Below are 26,144 nucleotides of genomic sequence, written 5' to 3'. Positions count from 1 at the left end.
ATAAAAAGAGAAATTTTGGCATCATGATGTATTTGTGCATATCTCCCTAAGATTCCAGAAGACATTTGTAAATACCCCTGTTGAGTGTGTTTTATCTACATATTTACTGACAACTAGTGCTAAGTAAGAGCTGTGCCTGGGACTAAGTGTATAAAGATATATCCCACTTCTCAGGATCTGAGTTCCTGGGGACACAGATTTGTACTTAGTTAAGTATAAAAGAATGTGAGCCTTGTGATCTGAGCAGCATACTTAGGGCAGAAGTTAATTAATTCTAGTTGGATAACTGAAAAAGATTACATATGAACTGAGCGATGAAAACTGACCAGGAATTTGCTAAGACAAAAAAGAGGAAGGTGAAGGTGTTCTAGGTATCTGTGTTCAAATAAAAACCATCTACTCTTTTCCATGCAAAAACTGAAAAATGCATTCATTCCTTCAGCAAGTATTCGAGTTCCTACAGTGAACAAGGCATTCGGAAACCAGAAACTTCTAGGCCTGTGTTGTGTTGCAGCCTGTGATTTCCTAGACCTGGAGACCATTTTTCTTTGCCCATAATACATGCACCACATTTAAAGGTCCATGAAGATGAGCAAAGAGCTTACAAAGATGATTTTTCTGAGAAAACTATATTCACTGACTCATTCATTCATTCAATCAGTCAATCAACCAACAGCACACATTGGGTGCCTGCTCTGTGCTCAGCAGTGCTTAGGAGAGAACACTTGTGTGGAAAGAAGGGTGGGAGGGTCGTGTCCATCCAGGCAACATTTTGTAAAGACCAGAGGAGCTGGGATTGAGTTTGGCGATTGGCCACAGATAGGAAGAAAGGAGAGAGAAAGGAAAGAGGCCTGTAAGTCAGGCGGGCCAGTCGAAGAGGCTTGGGGAGGACCAGGTCAAGGAGAGGGTGGTAACACAGTGCCCAGAGCAGAGAGGCCAGTGGGCTGCTGAACTGTTCAGCGGCCGCTGCTGGTGTGAGGGCCACTCCCAGGAGCCACGTGCAGGAGCAGCTGGCGGGGAAGGAAGCAGGTGACACCGGCAGAGACGCCAGAGGAGAAGCAGGACAGGCAGAAACGGGGTCAAGAGAAAGTGTCCTTCGAAGTGGCAGAGACCTGCGTATGGACGTAGGGATGCAATTATCATTTTTTCGGTGTCAGATTTCTTGGGTTGTTTATGATTTCATGAAAATCCCCTGCTTTGTTTAATTTCCTTTATATATTTTCAGGTTAACACAATCTATGAAAAACTTTATTTGCATTTGTTCACTGAATAGATTACATATGCATGAACGTTTTTCCTCGTTTCCCACTGTTTTTAAATTCTAAGATACGAATGGACATTTGCAATGATAAGGAGACCATAGTTCTGATGATTATGTATCTCATACAATAATTTTGATTCTTGTTGCACTGGATAGTTTTCATTGTAACGGCTCATTTTATTCTGAATAATTTTGTACGCTTAGAATATACAGTCGCTGTTACATTTTTGCTATATAAATAATAAGCAGTGTCAACAGTGGAATTTAAACGAGAATGATTGTAAATGAAAACCGTTATTTTTGAATATGTATTTCACAGCATGAGAACAAAATGTATTCAGCTGTTCAGTTTATAAAGAGAGAAAAACTATGTTTAAAATTAGAATTGTACCATTCAGAGACTGTAATCCATGCAGTCATAAGAGACATGTAAATGCTTCATATCAGTGGGTAGAAAAGAAAGCCACATTTCAATAAAATACTTGGCGACTAAATTTCTCTACATAGACATTTCTTTCTTTTTTATTAAAGAAAGATATTTGGAAGTCAGGAAACCAGCATCAGGCCTTTAACATGATTCAGAATCACAAAGCTGTAGAGATGACCCCAGGTGATAAGTAGAAAAAAATTGTGATTCTCTGAGAAATCGGAGGACCCTGACCCTCCGTTGACCATTGACATGAGCGTCATCATGTCTTTACTTTCTTCTGAGCCAAGACAGACCTTAAGTCCAGTTGGCGAACCCCAGTATATTATTTTATTGACCTTCGTAAACAATAACAGACCCTCCATGAACTGAAAGTGGGCCTCGACTTATTTTCCCAGTAGTGGCTGTGGTCTTGCGCTGATCAGTCTGTACTCTGGCACCTGGGACCCGCGGGGTTCAGAGCCACAGTGAGAGAAGGTTCGCCAGGCTGTGAAGCAGACATAGCCCGCGAACCCGCGGGAGATGAAATCTGTGCCCGTGGCTCTGCCAACAGTGCGCCCCTGGCAGGGCACTGAGCTAGAAGCGTACCTGGGAAAGACTGTCCTGTGGAAGTGCCGCACCTGCGTTAAGCCCCTGTAATAGGCGCGCTCGGGGACGTTGAAAGGTTGGCCCAGTTTGCCTGGGGCACCTCCTGCTCCCCATTTAGGTCCTGCTTTAATGTCTCCCATCTTTTACACCAGCAGTACCTTCTTTTCCTTCCCTTATTCCACGCCATCCCATCCTGGCCAAAACAAACCCCTTTCCAGAAAGATGCTGGTGTGCACGTGAGAGCCCCAGCATCAAGTCTCCTGAAGTTTTTGAATGTTAAGTTTACGTCCAAAGGATTGTTTCCCTCCTTACAGCTAAAAAGGTAATTGCCAATCGTATCCAAAATAAATCATTTCGGTATTTTAGAAATTTCTCCTACAAATTTCACCACAGTGAGTAGTAGCAAAGCAATGGCAGAGAAAAAGGCAGTTTTTGCTTATTTTATTTTATTGTTTTATTTTATTTTATAGCGGAAACCCCCACTGCTGGTAGAAGATCTTTTTGAAGACATGAAAGATGGTGTTAAGCTCCTCGCTCTCCTGGAAGTCTTGTCTGGGCAGAAACTGGTAAGAATTTTTCCTGTAACCAGACTCGTCAAATTCTTCCTATTTGGAATTGGTGGGTGTGGAGTTGGGAGTGTAAAGGACTCTGCCCCTATGAGATAATGATTTTCTCTTTTGTAGTCAGTAATACGCAGGAAACACTAGTCTATTGGTCGCTTCAGGAGCAAGGAATACATTCCCTTTCTTGCTCCTGCCCACCTTTAGAGGACTGAAAACATTGTATATAGTAATAGCAACCTTAGAAGCATTTTCAGAGACTTCCTCAATAGTCAGTCCATGGTGGTTAATTGTTGCATTTGTGTGGTGCCTGGAAACTTAATTACAAACACGCATCTACCTCACTTTAAGTGTTTGCTTGTCATTTGGAAAGGGTTGTAGTCCATACCTGGTACTTATACAGCTGTTCGTTCAAAGGTAAGCTGAAACCCACGTGGCACTTTTCGCACAAGCTTGGGGACATCCTCCAGCATCAGTCATTTCGCGCAGGAACAGCACGTTCTGAATCCTTTGCTTTTATACACAGCGAAACCAGCAGAGTAAATAAAAAACAAATTGACAGTGAGCTGTAAGATGTTTCTACATTACTCAAATAATAAAATTCTTTTCTGGCTTATATTTATTTTTATTTCAGAGTGGTAGAGAATAAGTAGATTGCAAACATAAACTATTTATAAATGATGTTTACCAGAATGTAAAAGAGAAGCTCAGGAAACAGTCTCCGTAACGTTGTGTAACACGGGGCTGGGAGTGGGGAGAACCCATTCTTTTTCTTTATCTCGTGCATCTTGACAAGAGCCACACAATCGTTATTACTTGGTAATTCAGTTTTTAAAACATTGCTTTTGCCTGAACATAACTGTCTAGTTGTGTGAAGGGAGTCCTCAAAATAGCTTTTGGAAAAGAGTTGTTTATTGAAAAATACAAACTGATAATAGTGTTGCATAAGGTTCTCTAATTTGATTTATCTTGTAGCAGATGCTTTCTGTGGCCCGGGTGTCACCTCTGCTCATGTCTGATTTCAGCCAGGCAGGGGTGGGCATTACCCATACCCTCCACCAGCATCTGATCTCAAGCTCTGATAGCATGTCTCTGGGATTCTGCCCTCCAGGCTTATCAACGCCACAAATTGCACCAGGCAGCCCTCAAGTGTAGGAGAGTTAAGGGTCCCAAAGGACCCTCAACCAATGCGTAAATAACTAAACAGGCCATGTATGGACCAATGATAGGATTATGTCATGTATGATAGAGGTTCCCAAGTAAAGAATAAATAAAAGTAAAAAATTTAAAAAATACGTTTTCTATTTAAATACCTGTTTAAAATCATAACATAAAAATTTCGTACCTGGAACACTATAATTGGGAAGTAAAACATACTCAGTTTGGAGCTTTGATGGAAGATTATTTTGGGTCTGGGTAACACAGAGAAGAGATCAGTTTACCGGCTGTGCAATCATGGAGAAATTCCTTCACCTTCATTACCCACTTATCTCCTGTCCATGTAGGGGAGGCTAATGCTGTCTACTTCACTGACATTGTTTTGAGCTTTAAAATTAACATTGTGGTACACAGAAAGCACATGATAAATTTTAGTAACTCAAACACGGGTCAGAACACACTGTGGTGTAAGATTTTCATTCCCACAATCCTGCTTTTTAACCTGGGCTCCTATGCTCCGTGTATTTTGCTCATCCAAACCTAGAAATGTTATAATATTGTCAATAACTTTCCATGTTAGGATAACTGAAAAAAAAATGGTGAGTGACCAAAAGTACTTTTTTTAAAGACTTCATTTTTTTAGAGCAGTTTCGGGTTTACAACAAAATTACGAGAAAAGTGCCGAGATCTCCTACATACCCCGGGCCTCACACCTACAGCAAGAGTGCTTTTCACGTAAATATTTCCTAACTTATAGGAGTAACAGGCTCAGTAGACAGCGTAGGAACTTTGTGAATTTCTGCTCTAAGACATACAGCAATCTGACAGGCAAGTGCGTTAACAGATGAGCCGAGGAGAAATGCCTTTATTGAGGAAACGGGTTCACTGTCAAGGGGCTGTGTGGGTGATGCCCTTTGGTGTACCTGCCCACCTTTATAGAAACTGAATGATGCTGGTTTTGCTAGACTATCCTTCAAGTATATTTAACCTTCTGCGGTCGTTTGTCTACTCTCAGCCACCAAAGCTTTTTTACCGTTCCGGTTGTATGTCTGCTCTCAACCACCAAAGCTTTTTTACCATTCCGGTCGTATGTCTACTCTCAGCTACCACAGCAAGGAACCGTACAAATCTTAACTCTATTCATTCATGTATCAGTTCATAATTTCTCTGAAAGCTCTTAATTCCGACCAGTACGACACCCATGTCCAAATTTAATACGACCGCAAAGGGTTAAATTCACTTAAATCAATTTTATAGCTATCTCTTTAGTTTTTGCTGAGCTCTCTTTTCAGTGCGTGCGTTGTGATCTGTCCCTGTCCTCTGCTCACAGCCCTGTGAACAGGGGCGCCGTATGAAGCGGATCCACGCCGTGGCCAACATCGGCACCGCACTCAAGTTCCTCGAAGGAAGGAAGGTGAGGGAAACAAAGCGAAACACTTGAGAGAGAAGGTGTGGGCAGGCAGATGTTTCCAATATTGGGTGCGGCGTAAAACCCCTGCATGTAATCTCCACAGCACACACGTGCAGTATTAGTGTAAAAGTAATTTTAGATTTACAGAGAAGTGGCAAAAGGGGGTACCGAGATTTCATTCCTGGGCTTCATTCGGCTCCCTCCACTGCTAAGAAGTTATACATGGTACATGTATGTACACGTAGTACAACCGTCAAAATACAGAAATTCAAACTGGCCTGAAACTATTAACTAAAGCACAGACACACTTCTAGGTGGCTTGTCGCTCCAGCTTCTCGTTTATCATGCCTGTATGTCTTTTGCACAGATGAGCAGCTGTATCTTCATATGCCACCTTCTTTTGTACAGGAAGGTCGTGTACTATAGATGCAGTCTTGCGCTTTGCTTTTTAAATTGAGTAGCATATCGGGCAGCCACCGAGTCAGTTCGTGGGGGTCTTCCTCATTGGTCTTCGCAGCTGCATAGTATTCCTCGGTCTGGATGTGCCAGAGTTTATGTAACCGCTCTCCTATGAATGAGCACTTAGGTTGTTTCTAATGTTATTCAAGCAGAAACAATGATTCAATTAATAACTGTACATACATACTTTCCACATTATCGGAAGTACATTTTCTGGGTAAATTCCCAGAAGTGGATTGCTGGGTCAAAAGGTAAGTGTGTACGTAGTTTTGTTAGATATTGCCTTATTTCCCTCCAAAAATGTTTGCACAATCCTCTTAGATTTAGCCTTTTGTAATTTTGGGGCCTTACCCTTACTACCTTGTTTAACCTTAATTGCCTCCTTGGAGGCCCTACCTCCAAATACAGTCACATTGTGGGTTAGGGCTTCAACATATACATTTAGGGGGGCACACAGCTCAATCCATACTGGTCTCTGGCTTGCAAAATCAACATTTTTCAGATTATGTGAGCCAAGTACAATGATCTAGTCCAGGGTTCTCAAACATTGATGTGTGTCAGAATCACCTGGAGGTTTTGTTAAAATAGATTCTTGGGCTGCACTCCCTTAGTTTCTGGTCCAGCAGGTCTGGGGTGAGGTCCCAGGTTCTGCATTCTTATCAAGGTCACAGTGATGTGTTTGCTGCTGCTCTCAGGAGCTTACTTTGAGAACCACTGGCCCAATATCCTTCCCTAGTTTTATTCATTAATGTGACCCCATCCTCTTTCTAGCTTCTGGAAATTTTTCAGTCTCTTTGGATGTCTCTCTATTGCCCATCCCAACTCCTAGGCTATTAAGAATTTATTTTAAGTTTAATAGGATTTTGCAAAGGAGAGGAGGTAAAAAACAAACAAACAAACCTGTGCTTTGTAACCCATTGTGGAACACACAGTTTTTAGGAGGGAAAATAATTATTAAAAACAATTCTTTAACAAGTTGAGCAAAAGGTCATTAGGTTCTATATGTTGAGTATGTTAACTTCATAGCACAGTTGAGGTAGGAAATTCAACTTATAGTCAACCACATTTTAAAAAAGAATGAGAGGAGGAAAGGGAAATGATCTGTCCTCTAGGAGATACATTATGGTCTCTCAGTGTCTGTGGGGGATTGGTTTTAGGACCCTGCAGATACCAAAATCCAAGAATGCTCAAGTCCCTTACGTAAAAGGGCGTCGTATTTGCATATAACTACATAGGTCCTCCTGTATACTTAAAATCATCTCTAGATTACTTACAATACCTAACACAATGTAAATACTATGTAAATAGTTGTTGTACTGTGTTAAGGAATAAGATAAGAAAAAAAAAGTCTGTACATGTTCACTGCAAGCACAACCTAGCTACATAGTAGATGTCTGCAACAATGTAACTAATTTTTTAGAATGTTTTTGATCTGCAGTTGAAACCCAAGGATAAAGAGGGTGGACTGTAATCTTACAGTAATTAGGATATATTATAAATTTGTGGTCCATGGATACTAAAATGAATGTGGAGAAAGTTCTGGAGGAGTTGTGAAACAGAGTAATCAAAATGATTATAAAGATTGCAATAGGTTCTGTCATAAGAGGTTAAAGGAAGTTGAAGTTCCTTGTTTTCCGCAAACGAGTTATATGTCTTACACTGTGCTCGGCCTAAAACAAGTAGACACATAAGAACTGATAATCTATATGGCAGTTCTCAGTTTTCCTCTCTCTCTGAACATGATGAATGAAAATTACCAGTGAGACAAAATCCCATAGATGTGAATCAAATGATTTCCAACCATGTTTGTGTTGGCTTTTTACTCTACCCCTTTTTGATATTTAACTAGCAAATTTAATTACTCGAGTAAAGAATTTCTGAGATGATTTTGCATCTGATAAATTTTTATTAAAGTAAGCCACTTACAAACTTCTGAACTTTATTACTATTAATAGAACAGCTCAAGAACTTGTTGCTGAGACATACTGAGCTAGAAGCTTAAGGACTGCTTTGTTACTATTTTTTGTATTTGTTTGGGGATTGTGAAGAGGAGGATGAGTGGTTCTAATTGTATTCTATGGCGATCTACAAATAAAATCCATTTTGCTAGGACTTAGCAAATAACTCCTTTGATAGTTGGGAAGGCATTGCAATAAATAATTGGGAACAACTGCAGACAGAATAACATGTGTCTTGAATACTTTATAGTTATCAGTGCCCAAAAGTAGGGAACCAACCACTAACAATCTCCTTCCACTTTACTATTTCTTGGCTTTCCTTTGCCTTTAAAATGTATTCTCCAAAACTGCTCTAAATGTACTTCCTCCATTTTTACCCCCTTTGAACAAATAATGCTGACTTTCGAAGGTTATTTATGTGTGTGTATCATCTTGTTCCTTTGCTTTACATGTCAGTCCATGTACAGAGGATCACCGGTTAGTACACATTTTAGAATTTTTAACTCCTGACTTTTATAGGTAAAAGAGAACATAAGTTTCATGCTATTTGGTAACAAACTTCAAAGTAAGTGTATCTTCTTAAACTATTCATCACAGTTCCTTTTAAGTTCCCGTCAAGTTCTGAATGTAAAGAATAACTTGTGGGTTGTGTTTTTTTTTTCTGTCTGGCATTTTGTTGGTAATTCCTTGCATGATGTCCTATGTTTTCACCTTAAAGTTTTTTATTTTCTTTTGTGGTTAATTTTGTCGTGTGCACCTAATGAATGCTCCTGAAATTCCCACTGAAACCACATGCTTGCAGTTTTTATTATGGCTCACCCTACTTACCCGTGTGTATCACTACCCGGGCATGACCAAGTCCTACTGATGTCTAATAAAGTGCTCATCACTGCATAATTAAATGGGGTATAACCTTCTAGTGCATTACTAGGACAGTGTTTCTCTTTAAACAGATTAAACTAGTCAACATTAACTCCACTGATATTGCTGATGGCCGTCCCTCGATAGTGCTCGGACTGGTGTGGACCATCATTCTCTATTTCCAGGTACTGAGCTGTAGCTCCCTTGTCAGTTGATGTAACACTCTGGGGGGATGTAGTGATGGGCAGTTTAGTAGTGCTGTCATTTGCCACACTTTTGGGGTTGATTCTGAAGCTGGCAGAAATCTGACCTTCACACATACATTGATTTTTGGTAGCAGAATTTCTTCTTCCCTGTAAAGGTATTATTATGTACCTCCCCAAAGAACTGGCATCCGTACCCAATCTGAAAAGTGGGCAGGGCACAGTGAAGATGAAATATTGGAGCAGGAAGTTCAGAAGATTGTCTTTGTTCTCTGGAAGGGAGCAGTTCTGTGATCCTATTAGACATTAAGGGGAGAAATGGACTTGCCATTCCATCCAGAAGAACACTTCATTTTTTAGAGCAGTTTAAAGTTTATAGCAAAACTGAGCGTAAAGCACAGAGACTTCCCCTGTAACCCTGCACCCACACATGCACAGCCACCCCACACCCAACATCATGATCCAAGTGGTGTATTTGTACAACTAATGGGCCTATGTGGACACATCATTGTCGCTCCAAGTCCGTGGCTCACATGAGGCTTCATTTTCGGTGTTGTGCACCCCACGGATTTGCATAACCATGAGGCTTTCTTTATTCATTCCCGTGTATTTAACGAGTATTTATTACTGCATATAAGGTGCAGAGATACAGTTTTTCATGCAGCAGGAAATACAAAGAAGGGTAAGGATCAGTCCTGCCCTTTAAGAGCTTACGTGTAGTCGGCAGTGTTAAGGATGTTCAGATAAACCATTTTCAGTTGGAAAAGCGAGGCGTCTGAGGAAAGGGCAGAGATCATTCTAATATTTCACCGGCTGTTGCCACGCACACAGATTGAGGAGCTGACCAGCAACCTGCCGGAACTGGAGTCCTTGTCCAGCAGCACCTCCTCCGTGGACAGCACGGTCAGCTCGGAGACCGCCAGCCCCCCCAGCAAACGGAAGGTGGCCACCAGGACCCAAGGAAATGCTAAGAAGGCTTTGTTAAAGTGGGCTCAGCACACAGCAGCCAAGTAAGGACCAAGAGTCTGGTTAAACTTGAGACCCTTGAATAGCGTGAGTTACGTGTTTCAGTGAGTGTGGCCTCCAGTGAGTGCAAAGTTTGAAGAGACACCTGAGTGAACGGCTTTGCTTCAGGTCATCTTTCACTCTTTCCTTGAGTTAAAATACAAACGTGTGTCATCACTAATACTCTGGGAAAGTGCTGTAGTAAAGCCAATTCCTTCTTCAGCTACGTCGTTGGGCCTGATTAATGAAGTCACTTAATCCCTACACTTTGATTAATAGCATGAGGGCTTATTCTATTAAAGTCATTTGTTTGGACTTTTACTCCTATTAAATAACCTTTACACAAATAAATTTTAAGATTTAAACGTGGTTATCTCATTGTAAGACTATTGGGTTCTGTTGAATAATAATATGAACTAAGGTTCACATTTTGGAATGTTATATTTGTTTTTTATTTCCTAAAAGTTTCTAGCAATTTTATTTTTAAATGTTATCCTTTGGTTTCATCTTTTATCTGGAATATAGATTCCTTTGTCAACTCCAGCTTTATGGATGGATAATTTGCTTCTAGTTTTGTTTCCTTCTAGGTATAGTAAGTTTACAGGTCTGTACATTTGTGTGATGATGCTGGATAGAAAAGTGCAATTTCAATAGAGTTCTCAATTAATCATACCAATATTTTGTGGTGAGAGGCTGTCAGTGGTAAGATCTGTTCACATAGAAGCTGTGCTTTTGTGTGATTTTCCTAAACGACATGTAAATTTAACTCACTTTCTGTTCTGTTTTGAGTGCCCAACTCTAATCTGAGTCCTATTTTTTACTTCCGGAAAGTAGTTGTAAACAAGTACTGATCATTATAAAATATGGAGGCACTAAACATAGGAAGGTCTATTTTTAAAGTGTTTGAAAAGCAAAAATGAGGAGAAACAAAAATAAACATAAGGAAGATATAATTAGTGTTACTAATTTATATAGTTTTGTTTAATTTTTTAAGTGTATTGGTGGTTTTCTAATTTTGTGTATATTTTTATGATTCAAATTGCACTGAAAAATCTAATATAGAAATCTTTAAGTATGGAACCAGAATTTTTACATCTTATCTCCTTTCCTTCTAAAAATATTGTTTTGCTTAATTTTTCTGAAAACCAGTTAACTGATTTAGCTATCCTATTATTGCTATAGGATATTGGATTCTGCAAGAGGCCTCGAGAAAAATGCATATTATCTATTCAGACTGTGACATTATTCTGTTTTTTTAATCTCATAAAGGCAGACTGGAATAGAAATAAAAGACTTTGGGCGGAGTTGGAGAAACGGAGTTGCCTTTCATTCAGTCATCCATGCTATTCGACCAGAGCTCGTGGACTTGGAGAGGGTGAAAGGAAGATCTAACCGGGAAAACCTGGAGGAAGCTTTCACTCTTGCTGAAACGGAACTGGGGATCCCCAGATTACTAGATCCCGAAGGTACGTTCAGTATTGTTGGCTCAGCTCAGTAGATTTGTACGCTTCACACCCAGAAATTACAGATGACTTTCAACACCCTGTGAGAGGCCAGAGAATTTGAGACAAGCACAAATAACTAGTATCTTCCTGTACTGATTTTCTTTTGGAAAAATTTTTGGTGTTATAATTGGTAGCAAAATATAGCTCTGTTGCTTCAAACAACACTCTGACATTGGTGGCTCAGTGAGGTGAACTGTACTTCTTCATTGTACTTATGGGTAGAATGAAAGTTTTACAAGTGTGTGTTTAAAGGGATGGGGTGTCACAGGGTAAAGGAACTAGTCCATTTGTATAATTCCAAAGAATCTGGAAGAAATAAAAGGCCATTAGTAATCTAAGATCATACCTTAAAAACATCAGTTATTAAACACTTAGAAGTGTTGATACCATCCAGTGTTTTGGTTGTAATCAGAAAACTACATAATTTTCATTGCAATTGTTTGGCACCTTTTTGGTAAGACTGAATTTTAAGACTTTTTAGAAGTGGAGTTAACTCTTTCAAGCCTTCAAAAGACAATTTTGATGACTTTAATAAAATGAGTTGTTTGTTGTATTGAAGTAAAAGTGTCAAAGTTCATTTTCCAAATGTCACAGATAATATCTTATTTGAGTTGTCAGTTATGGAAATCTTATTAATGAATGCAGAAATGTAAATACAGTGTAGACAAGTTGTTTTTAAAGGTGAGATTTCGGAATGGGCATTTCTAGCACTAAAATAGTGTCTAAGAGGAGACCCTTGTGTTTCCAAGAGTAAGTTACAGAAACTTACAGGTCCCTGGTTAGCCTCCTCTGAGATGGGGGAGCAGCCTGGTGATCCCTACCCCTTTTGGAGTTTACTTTGGGCCCCTAGATTCACTATGATAGCCAAGGCTTTCCACCTTGTTTGTACAGAAAAAGGCCCAATAGTATCCAGTACACTTACTCAGCTCAAGGGGAAAGCCACACACAGTATTTCAGCCCTCAACTCCATGTGTAGTTACACAAGCTATATAGTCACTTGCTATTGAGTGCCACACCTGCGGTTTAAATACTACCCACCCATCACGATTCTGAAACTTACCTATTATGTTTATTTTATTAACTAGACAGGATGCCTGAATAGCCATATAGTAGCTCAGGTTCTTGATAGATTAATGTTGAATTCTCAATGAAACAGTACTACTTTCCTAAAAATTCTTAGTTAAAATGTCATTTTTATGAATTATAAAATTTCTACCATGTATCCTTCAGACTACATTTGCCTCCTCCCCCTAAAAAAAAGTCTCTAAACATCAATTCTATTTTTCTTCTGCCTTTAAGACAGTGTCTTTGGTGTATTGGCTAGACTTTAAAGCTTGTATTATTATAATCTAATAGATGTGAATTAATTTACCCACATTTGTTTTGTTTTTTTCCAGATGTGGATGTGGATAAGCCAGATGAGAAGTCTATTATGACCTATGTAGCCCAGTTTCTGAAGCAGTATCCTGACATCCACAGTACAGGTGCTGATGGGCTAGGGAGTGATGTAAGTATTCGGTGGCCTTCAAGTATTGACTCGCACTCAATGACAGTGACTCAGGTTTTTAAGCATGCTGTTTCTGAAAAATTAAGTTGTAATCCATTTTAATGTGAGAACAACTGAGTAAAGAATAGATATCACCAATTTTGGAAGTGATTAGAGGGAAAGATTTCTCTGATTTGTATGTTGGCTATGACAGAAAAAGCAATATTAAGTGCTGGATATGTCATCCTGATGAATTAAAATTGAGGCAAGATATTGGTGTCGGGAAACTCCATTTTAGTAATTTAAGGATGGAAGTAATTGCATATCCATCCCATCACTTATAGATCTAAATCTTGAGTCCCCTTGTTCTGCTCACTCAGATGAAAACTACTTTTGACTTTTAGGTTTTATTATATAAATTGCTGATCACATTGCACAAGGCAAATTTGTAAAAGTGCTAGTTATTCACTGTGGTTAGATTTGTTTTGCCTTTCAATAGTTTAAATAACATTTAAACTTTTCATACTGCTCAAATGACTTATGCTCATTGTAATAAATAGAAACAAAATTGGGGAAAAAAAAAATTATCTCTACTTCTAGAGAGAGCATATTCTAGAAAAATAATGTTTTGGTGTGAGCTTCAGACATTTTTCTATGTATGTACAGACACATAGAATATTTTAACAAAAATTGAATCATAGTATACATACAATTTTAAATTTCCTTTTCATTACACAGAATTTTCCCATGTAATTCTCTCCAAGTCATCATATATATGTGCAGTAATTTATTTATTCAGTCTTAAAGTTTTGAAATTTTTTGCTGATATTGATGCTTCTATGAACAATTTAGCAATAAAGCCTTGTTTTACAGTACTTCCCAGGCTAAAGAACCTACAGCTTTTTTAATGCTTTTTGAAATGTTTTTTTCAAATCCCTTGTAGGAAAGTTTGTCCCATTTTATGCTCTAGCCAGCACACCAGGAAACCTGTTTTCCCAGTCTTTAACAGCAATGGATGGTACCATTTACCTAATTTGTTAAAAGTAGTACCTTTTATTATAGACAGGTGGATTTACTGCTGTATTTATGATTGATTATAAGGCAAAATGACACCAGGGAAAGTAATAAATGGAATTTTCGAAATGTGTTAAAACTCTCTCTCTGTCCTCATTGCTCAGGTCTCAGCTAGTGTTTTCAGAGCAGCTTGAGATTAAAGTGAAGAGCAACAGGAAAAAAAAAAAAAAGGTTTTCTAAATAAACTTAGAAACAAGTTTAAGGAGGAAAAAGGCCAGGGGAACATAGCTCAAAGTTTTCTAATAGAAAAGGCATTACACTGATAGAAATCAGTGACTTCATGAAAGAATTAAGCAGAACAACGGCCGCTGGTGTTTCCCAGGTTGCTTGGATGAAGTTAATCCAGCATTTGATAGAACTGTAGTACTTTCTTAAAAACTATAGTTCCAGGAAGCCTTTTTTGTTCCTTGCCAGGATTCAGGCAGAAACACGGACCGCCTGAATAATTTATCTATAGCTAGCAGAGTACATGTTTCTAAGGAGCATCCCAAGAGGCAAAAGCTCAGAATCTGTGCGAAATCTCGCATAGTTCTTGCACCACATGCTTTAGGGCCATTGGATCTCTGGGTTCTGAGACTATAATCGGGCAGGGCTGCTGCTGTGCCAGTAAGAAGCTCTGAAGAGAGTGTATTAGACAATACAGCACAGAGAAAATCAGCTTTCCGTCTGATTTTCACATCTAAAGTCTTTATATTACCCAATTGGATTTATTTCTGATCTGGTTTTAGACTTTGTACTATTTTAATTTTTGAACACTGGATGAGTAAATCTTGTGGCTGAAAAAGTTTAAGAAACAAAAGGGGGTGCTTTCCTAATGCACACAAGCAGGATTTTAAAGCAAACACCCTTAGAGATTTGAAACACACACACTCCTGGCACAAACTTGTTAATGTACTTTATTAAAGAGGCTTTATTACTCTGAGGTTAATCTTAATCTAGAAAATAAATTCGGATTGTTCTTTTAAAACCCCCCCTCTATCCATTCCCTAAAAAGTGGCTGCAAATGATTTCTTCAGGGTTATTTCAAAAATTAATTTTGAGAAAAGTATTCTATAAACTTTGCCCATTTTTAATGTGCGATTTGGAATGTAAGGCATAACCATCTAAAATGACTATTTTCAATAAAAAAATGTATGTTTTTTTTATGATGTAGGGCCTATGTTTGCTTAATGAAGCTAAGTGACCACCTAATTTTGGCTCATGAGCCTTTAAGGTTTGTAGACTATACCTATTAGGAATATTGATGCCATCACTTCAGATACTCAGTATTTTTCACCTTGGGCCTTAATAAATATTTGTTTTAATTCATTTTTTAAAAATATTGGTATCAACATATCTACCAGGCTTCCATTTTTGGTGCAATTGGTTTCTATGTCCTCTTTATGAATTTATTTTAATTAGTTATTTTATTTATATTAGAAACCATTTTAAATCAAATTTTCTTATTGGAAATACACATACTATACTTTTCTTACTTCAGCCAATAAAACGGACAAAGAAACTTTTTCCCTAAAGGTATTCCTTGGGTAATCAACGCTCTATTGTAAATAAATAAAACAGGCCTTTTGACCCATCTGCCTCACCTGTTAAACGTTCAGTTATTTATCACTGTTCCTTTTGCCATTGAAGCAAATACTACCAACTGCTCTCAGGAGCACGCACAGCCTTCATTGTTGTTGTAGAGATAGAGAGATGCAGATTATGGTCATATTCTTAGAGAAAAAATATGAATCCACATACCTTTTCTCCACATTGTTCTTTTAAAAAGTTTAATATGTCAAAACATTTAAAAAATGCATCTGTTGCCACATACGATCTATTACAAATTAAAATGAAAACATGAAATGCCAGAATACTATGTTGCCGTATTGGATGCAAGCATTTTGAGACTTTCAAAAGTTATGAAAACCAAAAACAAAAAAAAAATTGTGAGAAATATCTTACGGTAACTCTACCCTTAAAATTATTATCTATTTATTTATAGATGGATGGTACTCCATTGTTTCTTTTTCTTGTTTCCCATATAATTTTGTCCCTGATTTGTATTATTTTTCCATATGTTATCTTTTCCTATCGTTAGGAAATATTTCCAGATTTCCTACTCTTTGCAAATTCTATCCAAAATCTTAAGGTAAGATTTAAGTAATCTTGAATTAGTGACCTCTTTCAAACGTCCAACATCCCATAGCTCGTTAGCCATTCCTTTGCATGGATTTGTCTTTATGTACACATTTCTTTTAATACTTTAACTCTGTATTTCCTTTTCCTTTCTATTAGAAAAAATAACATGTAATTGTTATTAAATGTTAGTTATAGTCTAAGCCACGCCCATGGACTTTCCCACTAATCTTTATTTATATAATGGCATCAATTAATTCCTTCCTAATAACACTTAATAGCACTAATAAAAGGGAGAATTTACCATGATAACGTTTGTTTCTGTTATATTTGAAATGGAAAATAAAAATAAAGTTAAAGACATATTTTTTATATTTTAAATAATTAAGCAGGAAGTCATTAGTTGAAATAGGTAAGTATTCAGTTAATTTATAATCCTGAGTTAATCACATCTCTTCTGTTCACTGTTGGGTTCAGTAAAGTTCATAACACATGGTAAGTACTCAAAAAATATTTGTGGAATTAATGATTATGAATTCTCTTCCATACCCAAGTTAGCCTGTACTTCAGTTCTCCCATCTTTTTCTATATTCCATCAAGGCCTGAGCTGAAGCACCTGTCAACACTATAGACTTTATGTCTACAGCACAATCAAAAATCAGAAGTAACTAATTTCAGATAAAATGTTAAATTAATTTTTATTTCAGGCAGACTAAGAGTATATTTTTAAGTCCTCCCCGAGGATATGTTTTTTGATTTGAGAGAGAGAAAGAGAGACGAGAGAGAGAAACATTCACCTGTTGCCTGCCGTAAGGACCCCAACGGGGATGGAACCCGGAACGTAGGTATGTGCCCTGACAGGAAACCGAAGCCACAACCTTTTTAGTACAGGGGACAGTGCTCCAACCATTGAGCCACCAGGCCGAGGACCAAGAGCATTTTGTTCCTCTGAGTTCATAAGAATGTGTCATTAGTGCTTTTATGAGCATGAAAGTCAACTGATGATAAAGCATGTGCCTGGATCACGCGCACTGTTCATTCAGAGGGGCCATCATAGGAGGAGCTGAAGCTTTGGAGTCTTGGGCTCCCCCCATTCCCTTTATTTCTCTAATTAACTATGCTACTAGTCAGTCATTTATTCCACAACTATATATTGAGTGATACTGGGTGCCAGACACTGTGATAGGCTGGAGTAAAAAAGATACCTAAGGGTTTATATATGGGGGGAAAAAGAGACAATTTGGCGGATGATAAAATATAGTGCATTTTGGGTGACTGTTTGAGCTCCAGTTGTTGCAGGATCATGAAGTGTTCTCAAAATGTCATCCCTAGGCCAGCAACATCAGATTCACCTGGAAACTTGTCAGAAATACGAATTTTCAGCCTCTACCCTAGATCTGTTGAGCCAGAAAGTTTGAGGATGGTGCCCAGAAATCTGTTTTCACAAGTCCTCCAGCTGATTCCAATGCACCCTAAAGTTTGCCATCCACTGGCATAGACTTCTGGGTCAGACAGAAGCTTCTGGGTCAGAGAGGGTGTGGCTGAGCTCTAGAGAAATCATTTCCGGGGGGAAATGTTCTAGGCAGATGAGGGTTGCCTTTGCCGGGCTGGAAAGTGAGACAGGGCATGGAGCGTGATAGCATCATGTACTAGGTGTGTTATAAAGATGATCTCTGCTGTCCCCAATCCATGGCAGGGGTGTGTGATGACTCTTCAGATGATGGTGTAAGAATGGAGAGGTCAAACACAAAGCAATTAAAAAAAAAAAAAAAAAAAAGGTGCACCTAAGGCCCCCAGGATAATCCATGTCAAAACCAGGATTTGTAACAGTTTTTCCTGCCTCCATAGCCAGCACTTTCTACTCTGCCCCTTCACCTTCAGTAGAGACAATTTTATCTCTGTCACAGGGCTGCGATCATCAAGTGAGATGCTATAGTTGAAAGTTCTTTGTAAGTGCCAAAAAATCATGTTCAATATGTTTATGATTACTTTGGCTTTTTTACCAGATAAGAAATCTTGATGAAAAATTAGGATATTGTCACTAATTCAGTGCTAGAATGGCATGTAAATCTCCTTTTTTTTTTCTCATTTTTGAGATGAGAGTGGTGTCCTAGAGGCATTTATTCAGCATATAATTTAGTAAATATCTTATAGGTACCATGTTGCCAGGGTCTAGAAATACCACATAGAACAAGAGCAATGTGTTCTCTGTTCACATGGAGCTTATAACACTGAATAATATACACAAGTAGTCTGATGTTATTGTGACTGTAGCTTCTTGAACTCGGTCAAGGTTAATCTCACCCAGAATAGTGCTCTGGGTTACCAGCGGCCTTGGGTTAAGAAACAACCACAGGCCTATGTTTCTAGTCCCATTCCAGCTATTGGTCTGAGTAATTTTTTTACTTAGGACATTCCTGTCTTGCAGATATTTTCTTAGTTAAATCAGTGTTTTTTGAGAAAGAGATAATTTCAGTAGTCAAAGAAAATTAATATATTTTTACAGAATTAACTCCTTTTTTTTTTTTTTCCTCTACATAAGGGGTGAGAGTGGGGAGAGGGAAACCTTTTCAAAGACAACTGAAACTTACTAAGTCTATTTTAAGTTCAGTCTGGTATTAACGAGCAACTAAATAAATGCACAGTTACTGATAAAATTGTAACATCTGCTGGTTTCTAGAGAGAAGACAGGCTAATTCTGAAGGAAATGAAAGTTTGGATAGAACAATTTGAAAGAGATTTGACAAGGGCACAGATGACAGAATCCAATTTGCAGGATAAATATCAGGTAATGTATGAAATAGTTTTCAGTTTTTAAAAGCTTTGTGTAAGATTCATACATGTCATTTAGTCTGTGTTTAATCTTTCAGATGTTATTAATGAAAAAAATCCATAAAGAAATCATGTGCATTATCTTGTTTGCATGTAATTTAATAACTGTATGTCTATGTAAATAAGTAGTTTTAAATTGTATGGATCTACACTGTGTATACAGCTCCAAGGCTTAATGAATTTCCAGAACTCAGTCTTATAAGACCCAGAACACAAATACCTAGTTTTGTTTCTGTTAGACTCATGATCTTGTAGATGTCACATAACAACAAAGAAATCCACCAAAAAAAGCACTTCAGCACCATACTGAAAATGACTGTAGAAGAAGCTGAATTGAATAAAGGATTGCACCAGAAATATTTGCAGTGGCCCCATTGATGGGATCAGTTTCTACCATGACCTGCCTAGGTCAACACTATCTCATTCAGGTGGAGGCCAGGGTCCTTGTTGTTTCCCCCAGTCCTATTACACTGTTATTAGTTGGATTTTGGCTTCCAGTTTCCATTTCCAAGGCACAAAATCATATAACGGGTTTTCCAATTACATTGTGATTTATTCTGTGCGGCACTGACATTTTCCCCGATTTAAAATAGCATTGCATGTGAGTAGCAAAGCTACAATATACTCTAGTCTATATTATATTGTCAATCATTTTCGTGACCAAAAAGGTCCCATGATGTGAGAGTCAACATGGCAAACAATCAGAGTTAGCTATCTCACATTAGGGTGTGATTTCACATAATCGTACCCATAAGTGTGCCCGGATTTAGAGGGATGATGCCGTCAACATTATATTTGACGAACTTGGCAGAGTGGACAATATGTGCTTCTATGAAGTATACCCTTTTTTGCTTTGAAATTCAATGGAATCTTTTTTCCCAAAAATACAATTTTCTGGGATGAGCTCCACTAAAAAAAAATTTCTTAAACTAGTAAATTGGGAATAGAAGTGCAAGAACAGAGTGAATATGCTTATTTAGTCCATTAGTGAGTTTTAGTTTGAGCATAAATTGTCAAAAAACTACATTTCAAGTTATAAAGTTACCTGTTTTACAGGTACTATTTTATAAAAGAGAACCACAGGATTAGGAAGGTACAAAACAGGAACACTCCTTTTGGGCCAAAGATGATCACCAGTTTCATAAAATAGGGTTTGAGACCATCTGATATTTGAACATAGGGAACATTTTCTTTTGTTTGTGGGTTTATGTGTCATCAGCACTTCCTATCTGTTTCTACTTTTCAACCAATAAGTGTATTTTCCAGTTTTTCCATGCATGGAATTTGTGGAATAAAATTGAAGATTGATTTTATATTTTGGTATTTTTAAATTGCATTAAGTTAGAGGAATGGGAGGTAACTGTGGTAAAACATTTATTCACCATCTCCCCCCAGTGTTCCTCCTGTGGACTTACACGTTCGTTTACTCTAAGAAATTCTTTTGGGTGTGTTTGCTATCTGTTAGATTCTTTAGGGCCATTCTCACGGTCTTTAACATAACTGCACATATTAGTGGTATTTTCCTTTCATATTTGGACCTGGAGTCACATTTTAAGATATGTTTATTCAATGTAAAATATGTAGAAAGCACTCGGCGTGGGGCCAGGCTCGTGGTCAGAGCATGCTGAACGGTAGCTGCTGTTAGTTTTATGTCTGTCATTATTATTTTCAACAACATATATTGAGTGTTATCCAAATATAAAAGATTGTTATTTAGGAAATGTGGTTTCCTTTGCTTTTGCTTTTTTTTGACTCATTGCCATGTTGTTGCTGTTTTTCCTCTATTAGTCATTCAAGCACTTCAGGGTTCAATATGAAATGAAAAGGAAACAAATTGAACATCTAATGCAACCACTGCAAAGAGACGGTAAACTGTCACTTGACCAAGCATTGGTAAAGCAGGCCTGGGATAGAGTGTCCTCTCGGGTAAGATCTCCCGCGACCCATTTCATCAGGGCTCACATCATTTAGTCAAGAATATTTTCCATCACCCTTGTCTACACAGTGGTATTGCATCAGGTCCTTCTGCCTCTGTCTGGGGCAGAAAAGCCTAACTGTGGGAGAATCTGTCCTTTAAATTAATGGCAGCGCTTGTCTAACAACCCTTTTCCTGCCTTGCCTGCCCTGCACGTGATGTCACCATCGACCAGATGAGGGACTGAAATCTTGGAAGACCATCTGGGTTACATCTCGCTTTACGCAGATGAATTCTGGGTTGTTTAGGATTGGAGCCTTCGCCATTTTTCTATTTCCCATAATCATGTTTGATCAATAGTTAATAATCTTCCCATATTCACATTCACTTTTATATTCCTTAATTTAACATATCTCCTGATCTGGTCTTTCATGAACCTGAAGGAAAACTGCTCAGTGCCTTCAAATGTTAACACTTTGCAAACTTAAAGACCAAGATTTCAAAAAACTCTGACATTTCTTTCACTGATGGGACTGTTTGCCTTGAACTTACCCTATTTTTTTCATTTTTATTGTCCGTTTACCCCCATAAACTCTATCAAAGAATAGCATGGTTTTCAAGCACCGTACGGCATTCTACTTGGCATTCCATCAAACTGGGAAATGGTGGGACTGAATAAAGTAAGACATGCGGGGGTGGTGAGAGGATGATGTTCTTATAAGAAGAATCCTGAATACCTCTCTGCCCCCAGAGGTGTCTAGAGGACCCTGCTTTGCTGACCTGATCTCATCCTGTAGGACTATCCGCATGAGCTGGTGCATAAGCTCCTGCATCCCTGAGCACGTCAGCATCCCGGTCCCTTCCCTTTCGGCAGGAGCCAACCTGCAAGTCAGTGGGTGCTTCATGCTCTCGCTGTAAGAAAATGCCTTAAGCTGCCAATAATATCCTTCCATGTCTAGGATGTACTTTAAGTTCCCTCAAAATTTGCTTGTAAATGTCATTTCCTACCTGTTCTGAAAGCATCCAATTCAGAGCACAGATCATTTTTTACTTGATATTTGTTAAGTTAACCTGAAATGATTAACTTAAAGCTTTATTTAGACTTTAAAATTGTTTGGGGGAATTTTAGGAATTGCCTTCTGTGTTAGAGATAATTCTGTTTTTCTACTTTTGCATTTCAGCTCTTTGATTGGCATATACAGCTTGACAAATCTCTTCCCGCACCTCTGGGCACTATAGGTGCCTGGTTATACAGAGCAGAGGTGGCCCTGCGGGAGGAAATTAGCATCCAGCAGGTCCACGAGGAAACGGCCGACACAATACAGCGGAAGCGTGAGCAACACAAGGTAAGAATTCCGACCAGGAGACCTTCCAGCCTGACAGTCCGCGTGTCCTCTGCAGATGTGGCCTGTTTAGATCTTAGACTGGCCGGGCTTCCCAGGCTTCCAGTACGAATCAATGCGTATTGATTCAGAGACGTGGCGCCTTCTTAGAAGTTCTCTGATCTGCGTGCCTCTTCTGTTCTTGTTAATCACAGGTCCAGTAGATTTGTTCCCTGAGGTACTTTCTAGTAGCTCTGTGGCACTATTCCATCTGCAGTTATCTTTGTTGTTTCTGTTGCTATATGTTATTTTTCAAAAGATAAGCCCACAGACTATATGCATTTATGTAATAATGTCATTGGCCATTGGCTCCACACCTCATTTCTGCCTCTATTTTCTAAGAGAGGCAAGCCAAGTCCTCAGGGTGCTGAGGCGGTGCAGGGGGTGGTGTTTGGAAGTGGTGGGAGTAGGCCTTGATGACCTCTTAGTCATGTGTGACATGTTTTAGCTCACTCCTGCTCAGTTGTGCTTACTGTAAGTTCTAACGCACTTCCTCTTTGTGTTTTGCAGCAGGTCAGAACTAACTAGAAGGGCTGTTTTTCATGAACGTAGTCCTGCATTTTGCGCAGTTGAGCTTGTGTACCCCATTCATGGTCTCATGGTGAGGGTTGCTGTAAACATGGAAAATAAGCCAACAAGCAGAGGTTTCTCCTCCTGACCACACATGCGCCATTTATAGCTCATGTGTATTTTCTGCCGTGTTAGTGACATTTTGTAAAGTACCCCAAGGAAACAGACTGTTATATACCCTAGAGTAGGAGTGCATTCATAGCAGATTTGGTTTCATGCCCCTCTTGAATGTTATATTTGGAACTAGAGGCATAGAGATGTCATGGGATTTCAGCCCCTGGCCCTTTCCGCTCAGCTCACTCAACCCAGACTAGCTCATCCAACAAAACTGACACCGCGATTTTGTGATGCTACATAGTTGGTCAGGGTCCTGCCACCAATACTCTCGGCCTTTTTTCATTGACAGTCAGTGCTTTCGGACTCTTGTAGTTGCGCTGATAATTTCTTACTGAGTCTCCTTCCCCCCCCCCCACACACACCTACCCCCACCCCCCACCCCCCGAAACTGCCTCTCAGGCAAAAGCATGACTTTGGGGGCTGCTCATTCTTTAGAGATACACACACATAAAGCCCGTGCCTGCCAGGCTGGTCTGTACTTTAGTTCTCTGAAGACGGGGGATAAGAAATCAAGTCGAGGATTTTCCTGCATCTGGGCAAGGTTAACGTTTCTCAGAAGCATAGAAAAGCCTGGACCATGTCCATGTTGAGATTCCCGGTATATAAAAAATAGGGAAAATGCTAAAGCAGTGTTACACAAATACTACCACTTTAACAAATTAGCGGTTCAACTTAAATACAATTCAAAATTTTTTCTTCATGTAAATCATGTAACAATTAAAACAATTCTTAACCGACGTGACTATTTCATACAAAAGAAGCCACTAGGGTTTTAATCAAGTGTAGAATGCATATGGATTGTGGGTTAATGTGTCAGTTCAGCCAATATGCACTGAGGGCCTACTATGTGCCAGTTTTTTGGCACCAGGGAGACTGGTAAAGGTGCCTCCAATCCAGAAGTTTGAGAAACAGCAGTGTTTATTGTCTGTCTAATAGACTTAACATCTGAAATGCTCCACCAAAGACAAAATGACCTACAATATTAACTGTGCTATTTACTAGCTAGTGAGATTTAGCAGGAATGTTAATTCAGGGTACACTCTAGGCAGCATCCGCCCCTGGTGGGGAATGAATTTAAATTGGATGGCATGCTGTTAGTGTGTCTCAGTGGTTGTATGATTTGAGGTTCTTCCTGACTCTTCTGGCTCCCTGGAGGGAGAGAGACCCTGTGCCAACCACTAAGTGTGCAGCCAGAAGCATCTCTCTGCCAAAGAGCAGTAAACAACCATAAAAACCAGAAATGAAGTGGCATGGGGAGGAAGAGAGGGGTAGAAGTCACAGATGATGGTTATCTGAGGCTGAAAACCAGAAAGGACTAGATCGAAAGATAGGGCCTGGGGTGAGGAGACAATAGGAAGCGAGCACAGGCGGGTAGGGGCTAAGATGAAGTTCAAGGAAAATCTCCAGAATGATCTTTTTACCGAGGTAGGAACTTGTACTAGGTCTGAGCACAGCTACTTGAAGTCATAGAGTCATAAACCAGTGTAATTGTCAAATATAAAATCAATTCTCATTCATTCACAATGTATTTATTAGGTGCCTATAATAAGCTAAGCTTTGGTGATGTGAGAAATGTGAACCACGGTTAGGATGACTAAAATTATAGATTTTCTCAATAGCAGAGAAACCAGCCCATCAATTTGGTATCACTGCGCTGCTCTGATATATTGGGCTCAGTTGAAAATGCACTAAATTGATAAAAGCACAGTATCGGACTCGCCACTTCGTGAGCAAGAATGACAGCATTATCTCGCATCCCCGCCTAAAAGTAACTGTGCTCGTGCCGTGAACACTTACATATGCTGTCAAGGCTTAGAATTCTTGATTTTATGCATTCTGCACATTTTTAAATACTTAATACATTACTTAGTCTTTCATTACTTAATGCATAGGCAGTTTCTGAAAATTGAATTCATATACATTTTAAATACATTTTTTTCAAGGAGTTCACTTGACGTGTCTACCAAAGTTTTTTATTACTTTAAAAAAATTAACTTATGTGTCTGCCGAAACATACTTATTCTTGGAAACAAGGTAGACCTCTGTGATCTTTGCTCTTTCTCAGATACCCTGATGCTCAGTTATCTAGAAATTTAACACTAATCATAGCTGATTACACTTGAGGACTTAGCCAGCCTTTAGTCCTAAGCACTTCCTTTTGCTGAGCACTTGCCATTCGGGATATGAAATAGGTCCTTGCTTGGCAGACAAGTAAACTTTAGGCGGAGAAAGGTTATGTGCCTTGCCCAAGGTCACAGAGTTGATAATCCAGGATTTTTTAAGCACTAAGCTAAAATGTGCCCACAAAACTATTGCATATAACACATGTAGTTTTTATTAGCAGCATTGCTCTGACAAATAAGGCTCTCAGTCTCAAGGAATCGTGAGAAGAGTCATCAGACTCTAGCCATCCTTACTGCGGTCGTCGGCCCTACCTAGGTTGCATTCCTTCCTTTCTTGAAGATTTTATTTCCTGGATGACAACACAAGCTATTATTTTCAATAACGTCAGTAACCTGTAGATGATCTTTCCAATATCCTAGCCTCTCCTCTCTGAGCGATCCTGCCCTACACCCCACCCTAGCCGCTCACTGCGTAGGATAGTCTAGGCCTTGTCACCACCTGTGACTGAAACCCCTTCACAGTCTCTCAAGCATCTTCCTGTCCATCAAAAGTTGCCCCAATCCCAAGTCTTCATTTCCTCTGTGCCTTATTGTCTGTTCATTGCACTGCCATTTTACTGCCTCACATCCTCTCCATGCCATCAGTTAGTGTCCCTTGTACTCTGCTTAAATTCAATGCTGTCACTCACGTCACTCCCTGTACACATCCTGATCACCTCGTCCAGGTCTCTTTCTCTCCTGCTCTCCTGGGTAGAGCACAACCCTGGTTAAAGCTCCTGCCCACACAGATGCAGCTGACTGTGGCTGCAGAAAAGCACACTCCCCGGTGCAACGACTAACCCAGGTGGGCCCTTCATGCTGCCTGGCACTCCAAGGGCATTTCCTGACCCCATTCCCTCTCCATTTCTGGGACATCTATTTTATACCTTGTCTCCTTAAACCTTCCACACCTCCTCCCCCATCCTTACTCTTAGCTGATGACAGGGCTTCCTATTTCTCTGGGAAAATAGAAGCAATCAAAAAAGAATTTCCACTAGTTCCCACAGCCATAGCGTCCCACCTACATGCATCTGTGCTCGAATACTCTGTCTTCACTTCTGTTACTATGGGTGAACCATCTGTGCCCCGAGC

The 26,144-nt window shown here is 39.2% G+C and overlaps 1 protein-coding gene across 1 annotated transcript in view; it reads left to right on the top strand.

The window, feature by feature from the left end:
* Nucleotides 1–26,144, top strand: part of SYNE1 (spectrin repeat containing nuclear envelope protein 1) — a 346,443-nt gene that overhangs the window by 65,418 nt on the left and 254,881 nt on the right. Inside the window, exons 3-12 of the mRNA XM_087817695.1 lie at nucleotides 2,747–2,842; nucleotides 5,325–5,408; nucleotides 8,776–8,868; nucleotides 9,718–9,896; nucleotides 11,161–11,357; nucleotides 12,794–12,903; nucleotides 16,037–16,087; nucleotides 18,755–18,862; nucleotides 20,695–20,832; nucleotides 22,003–22,167. Of these exons, the coding sequence (XP_087673821.1) occupies nucleotides 2,747–2,842; nucleotides 5,325–5,408; nucleotides 8,776–8,868; nucleotides 9,718–9,896; nucleotides 11,161–11,357; nucleotides 12,794–12,903; nucleotides 16,037–16,087; nucleotides 18,755–18,862; nucleotides 20,695–20,832; nucleotides 22,003–22,167 (1,221 nt within the window). The remainder of the gene's footprint in view (nucleotides 1–2,746; nucleotides 2,843–5,324; nucleotides 5,409–8,775; nucleotides 8,869–9,717; nucleotides 9,897–11,160; nucleotides 11,358–12,793; nucleotides 12,904–16,036; nucleotides 16,088–18,754; nucleotides 18,863–20,694; nucleotides 20,833–22,002; nucleotides 22,168–26,144) is intronic.

This window comes from Miniopterus natalensis, chromosome 5 (genome assembly GCF_054644295.1).
Source record: "Miniopterus natalensis isolate mMinNat1 chromosome 5, mMinNat1.hap1, whole genome shotgun sequence".
In the NCBI taxonomy this organism is placed as follows: Eukaryota; Metazoa; Chordata; class Mammalia; order Chiroptera; family Miniopteridae; genus Miniopterus; species Miniopterus natalensis.
The sequence above is the reverse complement of the archived record's forward strand: the minus strand, read 5'-3'. Positions and strand labels throughout refer to the sequence as shown.